Below are 17906 nucleotides of genomic sequence, written 5' to 3' on the forward strand. Positions count from 1 at the left end.
AAGCGACTATCCCAGAAAACCACATCAGTTGCAGGTCATCTATCAAACAGCTTCCAGGATAGCAAAAATTTGATCATCAATACTTCGTGAAATTATTGAGCAAATTAAAAAATTTTAAGTACTTTCAAAATATGCTCATTGAGAAGTATAGTCCCAAGTTAAAGTTCAACACAATAAGAGAAGTATTACACACAGGAAACATGTGTTTGACCTGAGAAAGCATAGCTGACGGCATATAAATAGCCACAACTTATTCACCCAATATTTTTGAATGGGAGCAGTTAACGACTCCCAAAAAACTTCAAATAATTTCAAACCTTTAAAAAACTTTTTCTAGTGGAGAGCTGCATCGAATCAGCCTTTGCACTGAAGATCCCAACACAACAAATCATTACCCATGGACCATGGCACATATGAAAAAAGTTTTCGTATCACAGATTGGCCAACATCTACAGTTCAATGCCATTTTATATTAGCTACACTTATACAATGAATAGTTGTCTTGTTCCATGGAAAAAATATGTATTTACATCTGTCAATACCACCTATCTTTTTTGAACGTATCACTAACTGGGATTTGTAATAGTGACTTAATTAATATACAACAAAAACTGTAATACACTTACAAACTAAGATTGATTTGAATTAATTCTAGTGAATAACACTTATCTAATAGTTCCACCTCAGAAACTGACACATCACACCTGTATGCCTAGCCTGCAGTCTTGGCCCTTTCAAATAAAGCAAGCCTTGTCACGAACAAGGCAGCATAAGTCTCTTCCTGGTGTACAGAATTCCAGCTGCTGCAAGAATGCGAAACATGATGCTTTTGTGATCACCGAGATGCAAACTCAAGACTGTACCATTGAAAATGATAAGACTGAGTTACTATTGCTCCACATTTCATTGAAAAATGTGATTTCTGTCTCAGCTGGAGGCTGTTCTTTATTTCTGTTTAATTCTGAATACTTTTATTGTTTATTTTTTTTGTACATGAAGATTTTGTTCAGAATTATAGCCACCCCTGTTTGCTACAAGAATACTCTTAGCACCTATTCCATTAAAGACATGATTGTTTCTACGTCAGCTGGTCCTCAGTATGCACAGTTATTTTCATTGACTGTAATATATCTTCTCGCCTCTACTGAGGTACTGTAGTTATCTCTCGTGTTTCTGTTACTGGCCTACAGTGTTGGATATAGACAATGAAGACTAGCAACTGTTATGGAATCATTTCAAGTTCTTGCCAGGAAGGTGCTACTCTTAATCAGTACATCAACAATGGGGCTACATGGGGCTGAGTGACCACTGTGCAGTAAATCAAATTCCTCGAATTACGGTAGGCCAAGAATATTAAGCCCTGCCAGAAAAAAGTTGCATTCTTTTCTATGACTATTTTTTATTTGAAAACTATTCCCTTTCTGTTAGTCAACAGAGTGTTAGTCCAATGTATCTACATTAACATTCATGCCATTCAGATTTCCTTTATCTTTAAACTGTCTATGTAATCTTCAGTCATAAGGTCCTTCCCATTAACTTTTAATTCATATCAACTAACACCATATACCTGTCTACTAAACATTGCAAAACAGCACGCACATTAATCGCGGGTATGTTCAAAAAGCAATCAGTTAACTTGAGCCACTTGGAGAAGTAGTTTCATATTTCACTCTTTCCTCCAAACAATGAACAACAAGTATTAATGGTCCATACGTATCATATTCAGTTAAAGTATCAAAGTTTGAATGAAATAATAAGCAAGATTTCTGACTCACTCTCTCAAACCCACTCTCTGCACTACAGCAATTTATTTGAAAATTAAAAGGTTACTATGAAAACTGAGACATACATATATATATAAAAAGATTTCAATGCTTTAATCACCATAAAGAAGCTTTGGTATTCACATAACTGACATCGACAATAAGTAACAATACTGAACAATTAAAATATTTTCTGAAAATGTTACGGCAAGTAAAACATACAGTAATACAGCAACCTTTATAAGAATCGCAAATGTTACTGAGAATCATTTCTATTCAGATTTTAAAATGTACATGTGTCACTGTCAGAAATGATTTTAACTTCCGAGATATGTGAACATTTTAGAAATGATTATGTCTAAGCTATCAGAAATGTTAGGGCATCCCGAGTCATCTTCTAGTTATTGCTTCAAAATATTTGAATCTACACCTGTATAGAGAGAGGTCATTTAAGTAAGCTACATTTAATTTATTTCTGCTTCAAATGCACATATTTTAGAAATGCCCTGTTAACATCACCTAGTCACTTTTTGCACATCATCTTTTCATCTGCTATCCAGAACATTTCCGAACCAACAGGAACTTGCAGTAAGTCTTTTAAATCAGAAACATATCTTATTTAGATCTTCCAGGCACATATTTTTAAATAAAGTTGGAAATGTGAAGACCTGCATAACACATTTCAGTCCCTCAAACTCTCCAACAAAATATGTATGGCTATAATTTTATCAGTCATATATTTAGCTTTTAAATTATAGCTGTCTAATGGAGATAACAAGCTGAAAAGCTGCTGAGACTCAGTCTGACTGAACTTCGTATCGCAATACTACTATGTTCACAGAGTATATATCACCATACAGTTGAATAATATAGAGTGGAAATTGTTTTGACTACAGTGAAATGTCATTTCACATCTTTGTGAGATGTCAGCTTTTCGCAAACACTGTATGCCTATGGGTCAAGAATTTCACCTTTCTAGTTTCAATCTTTCAGTCATGACAAGACCACTAGGAGTTTCACTAAATTACCTCTGTGTAAGATCAAGTTCAACAAAAATAACAGTAAGTTATCTGCAACATGAGTCAAACAATGGATGTGATTTTACAGCACACCACCACTGGATCTCCTTGGATGAATGGTAAATGCTGCTGAAAGTCATAGTATCTATAAGAAACTTGTGTGTTCCATTAAAAGCAGCTCACTGAGTCTACATTTACATTCCCTCTTCCATACACAAAATAAATACTTCTAAGCATCTCAACGATCTCCTGTAATGTAGCTATTCAATCTGCAAAAGTAACCATCCACCATTGTCACACATCTTTGCAGCCAGACAGTATGGATGAAGTACACATCCTCAGAAGCTCATAGAACTTCCAGGTCACAGTGCCGTATTTCCGGGTGTTTTTCCTGTAACAACATGATCTTTGTTTAAATCAAGTCTTTATATAACGAAGAAACTAATACTTTGAGGGCAATGCAAAAAGTTTTGGCCTGGCAGTGAAATATAGAGCTTATTAAGGCAAGAATGAATTTCAATAGTGCCCTCCCCGGTTATGTCAGTGCATACAGTACAACATTTTTCTACAAAGTAGATTAACCCACAAAGTGCTTTTCTGCAAGGTGTGCATATCACTACAGTATTCTCTTCCTTGGATTTGAAACATTTTCCAGCCACATATTCTTCACATGTAACATGCCAAATCAGGTGAATGTTCCAATAATTTGTATCTTAAACCCCTCATAGTTCCCACTGTAAAACAACCAGCTCAGACTCAGAGTTGTTATCTTTTTTCCTTTTCTTTTGCAATTCAAGGCTCTTCATACCTATTTTCTATCCAGTTGGTCCTAATGAATTCCATGGTACTCACCAGCTATTCTTGCAAGGCAACAAAAGCCATGCCCTTGTTAGCAGGTGATACCTGACTTCACTGTTATCCCAGTGCACCATTTGGTTCCATCAGTAACCAGTGTGTTAAGTTGACAGAGACATAATTTGCTGCAAAGAGATGCACATTAATCACAGTGAGAAAGTAGCTGACAGTGACATGTTTTCAGCAGATAATAGATTAGCCTACTTGCTATTGTGGTTTTATTTCTTGTGTGAAGTAGTATACTCCCAGATTGTCCACAGTTTCAAGTTGGTAACAAAATCACTGCATTCTTTCCAATACCACCTGAATGTTCCAAAAAATCTGTTCTGTAATACAGCTCCCATCTTTCACTAGGCTTTCCCACAGTGAACTTCTCAAAGAGAGGGGACGACACTATTGTAGTTCTTTCTTGCCTGATACACCTATGTTGTGAGCTTCTTCAGACATGTTCAGACACTGATTTTCCAATACTGTGTGCCATAAGTTACACATAAACAGTCTTCAAGAGGAGTACAAAAGTTTGTACTCAGCTGCCATTAACTGATCATTTTATGTGAACTTTGGCATTAAGCTGTCCAAACTTAAGAGAGGTTTATGAAGGCACAATATTCCATTACACCAATTTGGAGGAATTTGAACATATAGCATGAGTACTTTATGAATCTATATCTATTTAGCATGTGAAATTGCCACTTGACTTGCGTTACTGCACAACATGCACCAACAAAGTTTTAAATAACACCATCTCTGACATCCCAACAACTTCTCACCATGCCGTCGTACATTTAAAATGCTGCATAAAGGAAACAAAATTTTACTTACACGAAGTTTCATTTCAATCCTATCTATCTCTCCACCCATCATATCTACAATGTTTTCACCATGTTTGAGTAGAAAGTTCTCTAACTCATCAATATTTTTCATTTCTTTCACTTCCTGCAATAAAGAAGAATCACTATTAAAAAAAGACACAATGAAGATGCATTAAGCACCAGAATTTTTACTGCTAGAGTACTGAAAGTACAACTTAAATAAAGTACTGAAAAACAAACACAAATATTCAGATGTAGTTGACTCATTGCATAATTATTTTGCCTTAGTGAACACATGTCAAACATAGCTTCACAATATAAAACAACAGTTCTAGTTTAATGTGGAGCACTCCTTCACTCACATATTACACAAGGTGTCAGAAGTATGATCATATGGGATATCAAGTTAAATTTGTGACTGAATTGAGGACTTCTTGGTAGAGAGAACACAGCATGTCATTTTGGATGATGAGTCATCGTCAGGTTTATAAAAGTAACTTCAGGTGTGCCCCAGGGAAGTGTGTTAGGACCTTTGCTGTTCACATTGCATATTAATGACCTTGCAGACAATATTAATAGTAGAATCAGGCATCTGCAGGTGATGCAGGTATCTATAATGAATTACTATCTGACAGAAGCTGCATAAATATTCAGAAAGATCTTAATAAGATTTCAAAGTCATGTACACATTGGCAACTTGCTCTAAATGGTCAGAAAAGTACAATTTTGCACTTCACAAAATGAAAAAGCATTGTATCCTATGACACTAATATCTATGAGTCGCTGCTGGAATCAGCCAGCTCATACAAATACCTGGGTGTAACACTTTGCATGGATATGAAATGGAATGGCCACATGAATTCAGCAGTGGGTAAAGCAGGCATAGATTTCAGTTTATTGGTAGGATACTGGAGAAGTGCAATCAGTTTACAAAGGAGATTACTTACAAATCACTTGTGTGACCAGTTCCAGAATATTGCTCAAGTGTGTGGGACACGTACCAGGTAGGACTAACAGGGGATACTGAAAGTGTACACAGAAGGGCAGCACAATGGTCACATGTTTGTTTAATTCATGTTAAAGTGTCGCAGAGATAAAGGAACTGAGCTGGAAGAGACTTGAAGATAGGTGTAAACTATCCCAAGGAAGTCTATTAACAAAGTTTTAAGAATCGGCTTTAAATGAAGACTCTAGGAATATACTACAACCCCATATTATTGCTCACACACAGATCATGAGGATAAGATTAAGATAATTACTGCACACACAGAGGCATTCAAGCAATCATTCTTTCAGTGCTCGATATGTGAATCGAACAGGAAGAAACCCTAATAACAGGTACAATGGGACATACCCTTTGCCATACTCCTCAAAATGGTTGCAGAGTATAGATGTAGATGCAGAAGACACCAGTGATTCACTGAGTGTTATTTTTGCAAGTGATATTACTGACACTGTCAATTTGAATGGGAAAGAAAATAATCAGTTTAGAGTGACAAAAGGCAGCCCATTGTGTAATGAAACATGAGGTTAGTCTAATTATAAATTGTTTATCTGGCCATGACAGTTGCATGGCAGCAATAAAGCATCTTCATCAATCATATTTAACTACGGGGAAAGAAAAGGAAAATTAAACAAAATTGTACATGCTGACCCACTTTATTCATAGACAGTTTACCAAATGGAAAATGAGAAGAAGTTTTCCAAAGACAAACAGCAGATGAAAAATTTAATTCTTTCCTAAAAATATCCTTACAAAATTATGAGTCTAATTTTCCTTTGCAATAGGTCAGGATGATTTACAGTGGAAGCCAAGAAAAAGGGTGGCTATCATCTCGGATCAAAATAACGTGTACTTGGAAGAAAGTGTTTCATTTACTGCAAAAGACTAGCCCCATTCGTGAATTGAAAATGCACTACAAGAATTATTGACAATTCTTCACCAAGTCATCAGAAAGGCTAAAACCATCTACTATGAACAGAAAATTCAAAGTTCCAAGAACAAAGTGAGGACATTGTGGAGCACTATCAGGTAATGGTGTGTAATGAAAAACTCAACTACGTACACAACACTGAATCCCCAGATACCAGTGACAATGAGATAGATTATATGAAATTAAATGTGTTGGCTACTAAATTGAAAAAAATTCTTCCTAACAGAGGCTGAAAACAGAGACATAATATCATCTATGGAAAGCATATAGAATAAGTTTATTTACATGAGCAGTACACACTCCACCACTACACATCAGTTTTTCTAACTCATCTGTTAGAGAGAACACAAAAATCATTAGGGTAATAAAAAGTAGTAACTCTTCTGGTATCTTGAGCATTTTTTAAAATCTTGATCATTTTGTGCCTCCAAAGCTGCATAATGTGAATGTTAATAAAAACCAAAATAGCTGGTACTGAATGTGTGTTTATTATAGCTGTGACTGATTTCATTCTAAATGAGTATCTTCTGGTGAAAAAATGTGCTTTGCCATGGCCTACCAGACAAAATGCTAAATGGCATACATCAGAACATGGCGAGCACAGCAATTTAGCTCGCCAAGTGCCCAAGACAAGCAGTCAGCAGTATATGCAGGGAACATAACAACACACAACACTATACTGGAATGGCTGCAATGGTATATCAGCCAAAGTACTAAAATTTGTTCCAATTTGGTAGAACCACTCTTGTTTTAGTGTCAGAATCAAGCAATGAGTTGAAATACCTAGGTATGCAGTTGTGACACCAGAATGCACAAAAGTGGAGATAAGTGACTGACCTCTCAATGCAGACTGATATCCTTCATCGAGTGTTTTCACAAGTTTTTGAGAAGATATCTTATCTCAGAATACTGAACCATATTTCTGGGAGAAAACTTTTAGTAACAGTTGAGTTTGGTTTCTGCTAAGTCTTCTCTACCGAGAATATATGACCTCATGAACTCAAAGTAGGACTGAACAATGAACATTATCGAGTTGGCATTTTTTGTGATCTTGTCACAATCTCTGACTGTGAAGATGATAAAACTCTGCTACAGAAACTAAAACAGTATAGCAGTAAAGGTCTTCGCCTTGCATGGTCTGAGTCATATCTTAACAATACAAAACTGATGGTCACATCAACTTAGGATACAACATGAGTAAGGTTAAATTCACAGTGGGGAAACATCGAATACGTCATGTCACAGGGTTCGATGCTCGGGTTGCTCCCATTTGTGGTCTACACGAAAGATTTACCGGGAACATTGGAGGATTCTTGAAAAACAGCAATGTTTGCTGATCACACAAGTATCGGGCCCAAGCACGTCCAGGAGAATGATGGAATAGACTTACAACTTGTTCATAGCCAGCAACATAACCCTTAGTCTTACAAAAAATCATGTTATGCAATTCCAAATAAATAAAATGACTGTAGGTACCAGAAGTACAGATCAATGGTCACACATTACATGAGACTAAATGTGTGAAGTTTCTGGGGATCCAAATGGATATAAACCCAGGTAAGCATGTAGATAAGTTAACCAAAAGGCTCAGTTCTGCCTGCTTTGCACTCAGAAATCTCTCCAATCTTGTCTTTCACAAATATCTTTCACAGCTGTCCAGTTGGCTTTCCCTCGGTTTGTTTTTGGCAAACTGAACTTCAATCCAGCAGCTATTTTGACCATCTGCCATCTTTCTTTGAGTGACATGACCAGCTCAATGTCATTTTAACGTATACACTTTTTCCGTTACATCAGTCACATTTATTATATGCCTGATATACAATGCTTTCTTTCTTTCTTTCTTTCTTCATGTAGTTCCACATCACTCTTTCCATTTCTCTTTCAGTTTCCTAACAATGAACTCATTTAACAACCGTATCTCAGAGCTATACATTATTACTCACAGTACACATTGGTCAAAAACAGTTTTTTTCACTCTTACACTTGCATGCCAACATACATACTCCCTAATGGGATTTCTGGTGAATAACAAAGAGTGAATTTGGGATGGACCCAATAAGTTACAAACACAAAACACGAATTAGAAATAATTTTCATGGAGACTGAATATCTCACTGGGGATTCAAAATAGTGTTTTATACTCTGGTGCAAAAGCCTATTACTGGTTGCCAATAGACATCAGACAGAAAACTGAACAACCCCAAATATTTAAAACCAAAGTAAAACGATACCACCGTTTACCAGAATACTGGGGATTAAGACTCATTCAGACAACTGATGGTGGTGTGTGGTCTTTTTTTATTATTATTTCATTTTTTTTTAATTTTTTTTTATTTTTATTTATTTTTTTATACCCGTCCTAACACACAAATGTTATGTAATCTAGAAGTATTGATCATAACATAGACAACTTCTAGCCAGAATTTGTTGCCAATATACTTTACAGCAGTTGCTCCTGCCTGTTAATGTGTAGCTGAACTCATTTCACATACCTAATGGGCTCTCCTTCATGACAGCATTTGAGCGCACAATTACAATCAAACACGTTTCTACATACCTGTTTCAGGAATATACATCTTCAGTTTCCTATTGAACACCCATGTTTGATTCCAGTGACATCATCACACAACAAAACGTGATAGAGATAACCATATTACAGAAAATTCTTCATACGCTTAAGTTAAAATACTTATAACTCAAGAGCAGCACTTTTTTCTAATGCCACATACATGCAGCTGAATTTGTCCGATATGGTACACGATACCACCAGATGGCAGTGTCTTAACCCGAGAGTCGCCCAACTCACAGGAAACACATGTGTCTCACAAATACTGACTGAGGTATATTGTTTAATAAGTGTGCAATAACTGAATTCTTTTAAGTTTATATTTGTTAATAACTGTAGATCGGGTAGGTCCAGACCTGATTCCTTCTTATTACCATTTCAATGATGGTGGAAAGGAAAGCAAACTGACAGGTGGCTATTGTAAGATCTGACTTACAGATATTTCATATTGTGACAAGCCAAAATAGTTTCACCTAAAGTATTTTAAAGTTACATTTACGTTTTTGGGGAGGGCAACAACAGCTCAGAGACATTATGAATAACAATAACACCACTCAACATTCAGTAACCATTGAAATTATCATAAAAATTACAACAATTAAAAAGTCAAGAATGATTAAATGTTTCCGAAAGCTGCATAGTTGTATGAAAGTGCTTTATTTGTAACTACTGATATCTCATCACTATACGTGCATCTTCAGGTTTATAATGATTATATTTCCATAATGTCTGTGGACAATTACAGAGTCCCAGCTTTCAGGAAGTTATCTACGTTAACCACCATATGGAGGCTAGCAATATGTTGGAAGGCAGGAGGCCACATTGTTCTTAGTAAATACAGTATTCTACCTTCCAGTGTATTGCTAATCTCCACAGGCTCTTTAACGTGCATAACTTCCTGAAAGCTGGGATTCTGTAACAGTCCACATACATTATGTAAATATAACCATTATAAACTAAAGATACATCTACACTGACGTGAAACCAGTAGTTGTGAATAAAGCACCTTCATACAGCTATGCAGCTTTTGAAAACACCTCATCGTTCTTGACTTTTTAATTATTGTAATTTCTATGATAATGTCAATTGTTACTCAGAGTTGAGTGTTGTTACTGCTAATTGTATTTTCAAATTATCTCAACTGTGAACTAGATGGAGCAAAATTTACATAAATGCTACTGGAATCAAATGAAACTGTATACTTTCAGCAACATCACTATTTCATCCTCAAAAAATGGGTAACTATGATTACGTTGAGTAAATATCACACAAAGTGTGTGACACTAAAAATTCAGAGTGATAATATGTACTACAGCAAATGCACACTATTGTTATTAAAATTGTGCCAACATGTTGTTGTTGTTGTTGTTGTTGTTGTTGTTGTCTTCAGTCCTGAGACTGGTTTGATGCAGCTCTCCATGCTACTCTATCCTGTGCAAGCTGCTTCATCTCCCAGTACCTACTGCAGCCTACATCCTTCTGAATCTGCTTAGTGTATTCATCTTTTGGTCTCCCTCTACGATTTTTACCCTCCACGCTGCCCTCCAGTACTAAATTCATGATCCCTTGATGCCTCAGAACATGTCCTACCAACCGATCCCTTCTTCTAGTCAAGTTGTGCCACAAACTCCTCTTCTCCCCAATCCTATTCAATACCTCCTCATCAGTTATGTGATCTACCCATCTAATCTTCAGCATTCTTCCGTAGCACCACATTTCAAAAGTTTCGATTCCCTTCTTGTCTAAACTATTTATCGTCCATGTTTCACTTCCATACATGGCTACACTCCATACAAATACTTTCAGAAACGACTTCCTGACAAATCGATACTCGATGTTAACAAATTTCTCTTCTTCAGGAACGCTTTCCTTGCCATTGCCAGTCTACATTTTATATCTTCTCTACTTCGACCATCATCAGTTATTTTGCTCCCCAAATAGCAAAACTCCTTTACTACTTTAAGTGTCTCATTTCCTAATCTAATTCCCACAGCACCACCCGACTTAATTCCACTACATTCCATTATCCTCGTTTTGCTTTTGTTGATGTTCATCTTATACCCTCCTTTCAAGACACTGTCCATTCCGTTCAACTGCTCTTCCAAGTCCTTTGCTGCCTCTGACAGAATTACAATGTCATCTACGAACCTCAAAGTTTTTATTTCTTCTCCATGGATTTTAATACCTACTCCGAATTTTTCTTTTGTTTCCTTTACTGCTTGTTCAATATACAGATTGAATAGCATCGGGGATAGGCCAGAACCCTGTCTCACTCCCTTCCCAACCACTGTTTCCCTTTCATGTCCCTCGACTAATAACTGCCATCTGCTTTCTGTACAACTTGTAAATAGCCTTTCGCTCTCTGTACTTTACTCCTGCCACCTTCAGAATTTGAAAGAGTATTCCAGTCAACATTGTCAAAAGCTTTCTCTAAGTCTACAAATACTGGAAACATAGGTTTGCCTTTCCTTAATCTTTCTTCTAAGGTAAGTCGTAGGGTCAGTATTGCCTCACATGTTCCAACATTTCTACGGAATCCAAACTGATCTTCCCCCAGGTCGGCTTCTACCAGTTTTTCCATTCGTCTGTAAAGAATTTGCATTAGTATTTTGCAGCTGTGAATTATTAAACTGATAGTTTGGTAATTTTCACATATATCGGCACCCGCTTTCTTTGGGATTGGAATTATTACATTCTTCTTAAAGTCTGAGGGAATTTCGCCTGTCTCATACATCTTGCTCAGCAGATGGTAGAGTTTTGTCAAGACTGGCTCTTCCAAGGCTGTCAGTAGTTCTACTGGAATGTTGTCTACTCCCGGGTCCTTCTTTCGACTCAGGTCTTTCAGTGCTCTGTCAAACTCTTCACGCAGTATCAGATTCATCTTCATCTACATGCTTTTCCATTCGCATAATATTGTCCTCAAGAACCACGCCCCTGTATAGATCCTCTATATACTCCTTCCACCTTTCTGCTTTCCCTTCTTTGCTTAGAACTGGGTTTCCATCTGAGCTCTTGATATTCATGCAAGTGATTATCTTTTCTCCAAAGGTCTCTCTAATTTTCCTGTAGGCAGTATCTATCTTACCCCTAGTGAGATAAGCCTCTACATCCTTACATTTGTCCTCTAGCCATCCCTGCTTAGCCATTTGCACTTCCTGTCTATCTCATTTTTGAGACGTTTGTACTCATTTTTGCCTGCTTCACTTGCTGCATGTTTGTATTTTCTCCTTTCATCAATTAAATTCAGTATCTCTTCTGTTACCCAAGGATTTCTACTAGCCCTCGTCTTGTTACCTACTTGATCCTCTGCTGCCTTCACTACTTCATCCCTCAAAGCTACCCATTCTTCTTCTACTGTATTTCTTTCCCCAATTCCTGTCTATTGTTCCCTGATGCTCTCCCTGAAACTCTGTACAACCTCTGGTTTAGTCAGTTTATCCAGGTCACATCTCCTTAAATTCCCACCTTTTTGCAGTTTCTTCAGTTTTAATCTACAGATCATAACCAATAGATTGTGGTCAGAGTCCACATCTGCCCCTGGAAATGTCTTACAATTTAAAACCTTGTATCTAAATCTCTGTCTTACAATTATATAATCTATCTGAAACCTTCTGTTATCTCCAGGGTTCTTCCATGCATACAACCTTCTTTCATGATTCTTGAACCAAGTGCTAGCTATGATTAAGTTATGCTCTGTGCAAAATTCTACGAGGCGGCTTCCTCTTTCATTTCTTACCCTCAATCCATATTCATCTACTACGTTTCCTTCTCTTCCTTTTCCTACTGTCGAATTCCAGTCACCCATGAGTATTAAATTTTCGTCTGCCTTCACTACCTGAATAATTTCTTTTATCTCATGATACGTTTCATCAATTTCTTCATCATCTGCAGAGCTAGTTGGCATATAAACTTGTACTACTGTAGTAGGCATTGGCTTCGTGTCTGTCTTGGCCACAATAATGCGTTCACTATGCTGTTTGTAGTACCTTACCCACACTCCTATTTTTTATTCATTATTAAATCTACACCTGCATTACCCCTATTTGATTTTGTACTTATAACCCTGTATTCACCTGACCAAAAGTCTTGTTCGTAATGCCACTGAACTTCACTAATTCCCACTTTATCTAACTTTAACCTATCCAACCTACCTGCCCGATTAAGGGATCTGACATTCCACACTCCGATCCGTAGAACGCCAGTTTTCTTTCTCCTGATAACGACGTCGTCCTGAGTAGCCCTGCCTGGAGATCCGAATGGGGGACTATTTTACTTCCGGAATATTTTACCCAAGAGGGCGCCATCATCATTTAACCATACAGTAAAGCTGCATGCCCTCGGGAAAAATTACAGCTGTGGTTTCCCCCCTTACTTTCAGCCGTTCACAGTACCAGCACAGCAAGGCCGTTTTGGTTAGTGTTACAAGACCAGACTGTTGCCCCTGCAAGTACTGAAAAGTCTGCTGCCCCTCTTCAGGAACCACATGTTTGTCTGGCCTCTCAACACATACCATTCCGTTGTGGTTGCATCTACAGTACGGCTACCTGTATCGCTGAGGCACACAAGCCTCCCCACCAACGGCAAGGTCCGTGGTTCATGGGGAGGGGGGGGTAAGCTCTTATGTAGACAAATTTTTACCATGTCTGTTGCTGTCAGATAAAATATTGCCTCTTACTTCATGTATTACACATTCCACCTGTCTGTATCTGGAATGTTAAGTAGCTGGTTTGTATTTGCAGCTACTAGATGGCACTTTTGGTTTAACGTTCACCTGCCCACAATTGCTAATGCGGGCACCTAAGTCCGATGCTACCACAGTTCAACATGAGGTGCAACTCTTAGTGGCCTGCCTCTATGTTTTCTATTTTAATATTCTGAGTCTAAAGCGTTTTTGCTTCATATGTATTTTATACGTGTCATGCCTGTTTTAAATGTTTTATTTCTGATTAAGATGCTCTTAAATTTGGCAGAAACCTAGGTAAAAAAGACTTGATTTTCATGACCGAGGGCTACAATATTTTTAATTTTACCTTGTAACAATCTCTGACAACACAGCCATTTTTAAAGCTTTAAGATTTCTGCCTTCCCAAGCATCTAAGACTGCCTCTAAATAGAGAGATCTAAAGATGAAACTGCTTAGTACAGGTATGGCCACTCAGTTTATTAATAAATGTGATAAAAAGTGGCTAGTCCTTGATTATGCGAAAGCCTATATTAATTTCGCGAATTGTAAAAAAGATCAAGTTTTTTTAGACATGTAGTTAAAAATCTCATTTCTGATCATGTTGAAAAGCTATACGCTAAAAAAGATGTTCTCAATGAAGAGGCATATTATCTGTATTTAGAGCTCATAAATATCTTCCCTGTTAAACTTTAATGTTGATGATTTCTGGATACAGATTAACGAACATATAGAAATTTGTAAACAAGGTATTTTGCATAAACTTTTTTGTCTGTTTCCTGTTGAAAAATGTCCTCAAAGTACTTTTAAGAAAAGAAGTCATGTAGTTTATAAGACAATTTTAAATAAGACTAACATTACTTTTACACAGGATGAAACTGTCTTACTTGAAAAAGGCCTAAAGTACAATGTCATACCCAAATTGGCAGATAAAAATGTAATCGAAAATATGCTTGTCAAGCTAAAAACTGGTCTTGATTGTATAAAAATGGATAATTCAAGTCAAACTAGAATTGCCTTGACATAGCTGACATTAACAGCACTGGAAATCGCCATTGATGATGTTCCCAAATAAAAGAAGCAAAATGCATATGGGAACAAACAAACTGCCTTCATTCAGTTGCATAGACTGTTTTAAATTTTAATTTTAACATTGTTAAACCAAGTAAACACCATGCGGTAACAACACGATTGTGACCAAAGTTCATGCAGCACATGATGTGAGGAACACTCATGTATGTACTTTACCTCTACTGTCAAAATTTACGTAAATGGTTGAAACAATCAAATGAAGGTTATGGCTAAGTTAAGTGTGTGATTCGAATATTACCAAACTGTTGTTATAAATTAATTTATCAATCATCATTTTTCATCTGAAGTTCTTCTGTAGTTCTTGCAGTTACATTTTGGATGTTATATGGATTGTTATTTAAGCACTAGAAACTGTAGTGTTGAATGAGATGCTTAACACTTATGACTTGACTTTGTTACAACGAACTGTTCCCCAGGGCAGCATTGATCACAACTTGCATTTGTTACAAACAACACCAACAACTGAGGTGCCCTTTAGTTGCAATGTAAGGAAAATGACTAAAAAGATGACCAACTGTGACTACTGCTAAAAAAACACCCACTAGCATTCTGCTGCTTTAATAAAACAAATTGTCCAGGAGCTAGTGTAGGAAGTCGTCCTTCACGGGACTTTTTCTTCTCATCTTATGCCCTCAAGTAATTACTTTTCTCACTCTTTGGCATACAGTCATCAAAGAAGTTTCCTTCTTGGAAAAGAGTTGCTTCAAATAAGGGTTGATGACATTTTCAAACCAGTAGGTTTCCACAGGCATGAAACTGGGGAACTAGCCTTGTCAGACTGTTCTAGATAATGTGAGAGCATAAACTGTAAATGATTATTTCTCTCTCACGATAATCTGTTGTGTTCAATAAACTAATGTAAAACACTATAAAAATATATAAAAATGAATTACAACTTACTGTGATAAAGTCTATTTTAATAAAACAGAGTACCCACAAATTCTTATAAATTAGTACAATATTACTAATTTTTGAGTTTGGCACTGGCCTGTACAGAAACACAGACCGTTTCATATTCAGTAGCATTAAAGGACTACCGTGCAAGTATAAAAATGTGGCAGTGGGAATAAATGCATAAAGAAATCTAACTAATTACTTAATGCCACAAATTCATCAGTAAAATTGTGTATTCACAAACATTAAAAATATCTTGGCAGTAGCAGAAAAATCCAGGCACCATCAAGTGTGCAATTCTTCAACATCAAGTTTTTTACCATTGGGTCCATGGGGGTACTGAAAATATCCTTATTGATTTTCCACCTGGCTACTTGTATCTCTATCACAAATATGGTAAAAAGCTGCCAAAGTGTCTAAGGCTCCAGTGAGATGGGATCTAGCAGCTAAGGTAGCTTCCACTTCACAAAGATGCCTCATTACCACAAAGCTAGCAGACCAGTGCTGCATGCTCTCCTCTTTCGCTGTCATAATTGTCAATAATACAGAAAATTTGTAACATAAAATGAGGGATTAGTTGTATACTCTGTGTGTGCAACAGCCTTTCTGCAGTCAAAAACAATTTTATACCTCATGATCACACTTTCATTGAAAGTCACTGAATATTTAATGGAAATGACAAGAAAATGTTAAGTGACTTTAATAGGATAATTCTGTGGCACTCCAGAAAGTAACTCAATGGCACAAGTGTTTCCCAACATGTTCTGTGATGTTGCAAAGTCTCAATTATACTAGCAGCAGGAACAATATGTTTCTCCAAGCGACATGCTTCTTGAGGGGGTTTTGCACATGAGGTGGTACAGGAGTGTAGTTATGAGTAATACTCTGAAGCATTGACTGCAACTGAAACACCATAAATTAAGACCAATGGGAATTATTTGGGTGGCCCTCCTCTTCAAAACCTGTTATAATTATTTTTGTATTTCTGTCTTAAGCAGAGTGCAAACTAAAGAACTCATTCACCAGAAGTGATTCACTTTACTGAAGTTTTCAAAACAGGTATTGTTTTAACTCTGACAATACCCCATAACAAAGGAACACAAATGCAATGTCAGCAACACAGTACTGATAGCAAAATGCAGTCACTTAGAGGGAAATTTCGAAAGCGCCCTTCAGCATAATGAGAGACACATTATTTTACTAATAACACTTCATGTAGCAGTGCACTGTGCAGAGAAATAATGCACATTATCCAACAAACCACGCTGAAAAGGCATAAAGAAATAAAAACAAGAATGTAAAGGGGAACACAATATGGTGACAGAAAAATCTTTACCACATCATCCTTAAGCAAAACTGTCATTCAGTCTATAATAATCGAAAGAAAGAATAGTAACTTCTATCCATAATGATTACAAAATAAATGCTGCTGATACTTTGTCAATCTCCCAAATCAAATAGCATCTGATGAATGAGCTACTCAGTTTGCAGTATGATTATGATGGGGATGGGGGACTAAAATAGCAATTAGATATTCACCTACCTAAGAGTGAAGCAGATTTTCAGTACAACACATTGTAGTTCCTGCTTAATTTATTGCCTGATGGTTTCATATTAATTATGCCTGTAGGCAAAATAAACTAACAAAGAAGTAAAAACAGAGAATATAAACATTAGTTTTAATAGTTTAAAAAAACACCGGTCTTGTAAACCGGAAATAAGTCTAGCCCCCGCTTTTAAAACTTCAGAGGTGAAAAAGCTTCCATTATACGTCCCCAAAACCGATATTTTAAATAAACTAACCCCTGAAATGATTAAAATAATAATTATATCACTATCAAACGTAATGAATATTAATTTTATTAAATTAAGACACCCAATATCAATAATGCTTTTCATTATCCTACAAACCTTTTTAGTTGGATTAATAACAGGAACAATAATGGAAAGATATTGATTATCATATATTTTATTTTTAACGTTTCTTGGTGGCATATTAGTTCTATTTATTTACATTACAAGAATTGCATCAAACGAAATATTTCAACCTAAATCAATTACTATAATTATTACCTTAACAATATGAGTATTTATTATATCAACATTAATTATCCTAGATATAACAATATTTATAGACTTTTTCAAAAATACTGAAACTATAAATATTGATAATTCAATCAATTACCAAGAAATAACAATATCTTTAGAAAAATTATATAACAGACCAACATTCATTATTACAATAATAATAATAATAATTTATTTATTTTTAGCACTAATATTAACCAGG

At 36.3% G+C, this 17906-nt stretch overlaps 1 protein-coding gene across 3 annotated transcripts in view; it reads right to left on the reverse strand.

Moving 5' to 3' along the window:
* Nucleotides 1-1535: 1535 nt before the first annotated feature.
* The window catches only part of LOC126176020 (zinc transporter 9), a 173757-nt gene continuing 157386 nt past the window's right edge, over nt 1536-17906 (reverse strand). Inside the window, exons 9-10 of one of the 3 annotated variants that reach the window (XM_049923144.1) lie at nt 4460-4573; nt 1536-3173 (exon numbers count right to left, since the gene is read on the reverse strand). In XM_049923144.1, coding sequence (XP_049779101.1) covers nt 3129-3173; nt 4460-4573 — 159 coding nt within the window. In that variant the 3' untranslated portion in view covers nt 1536-3128. The remainder of the gene's footprint in view (nt 3174-4459; nt 4574-17906) is intronic. The other 2 variants (XM_049923143.1, XM_049923142.1) reach the window with 2 other exon arrangements.

Source organism: Schistocerca cancellata, chromosome 3, assembly GCF_023864275.1.
Source record: "Schistocerca cancellata isolate TAMUIC-IGC-003103 chromosome 3, iqSchCanc2.1, whole genome shotgun sequence".
Classification (NCBI taxonomy): Eukaryota; Metazoa; Arthropoda; class Insecta; order Orthoptera; family Acrididae; genus Schistocerca; species Schistocerca cancellata.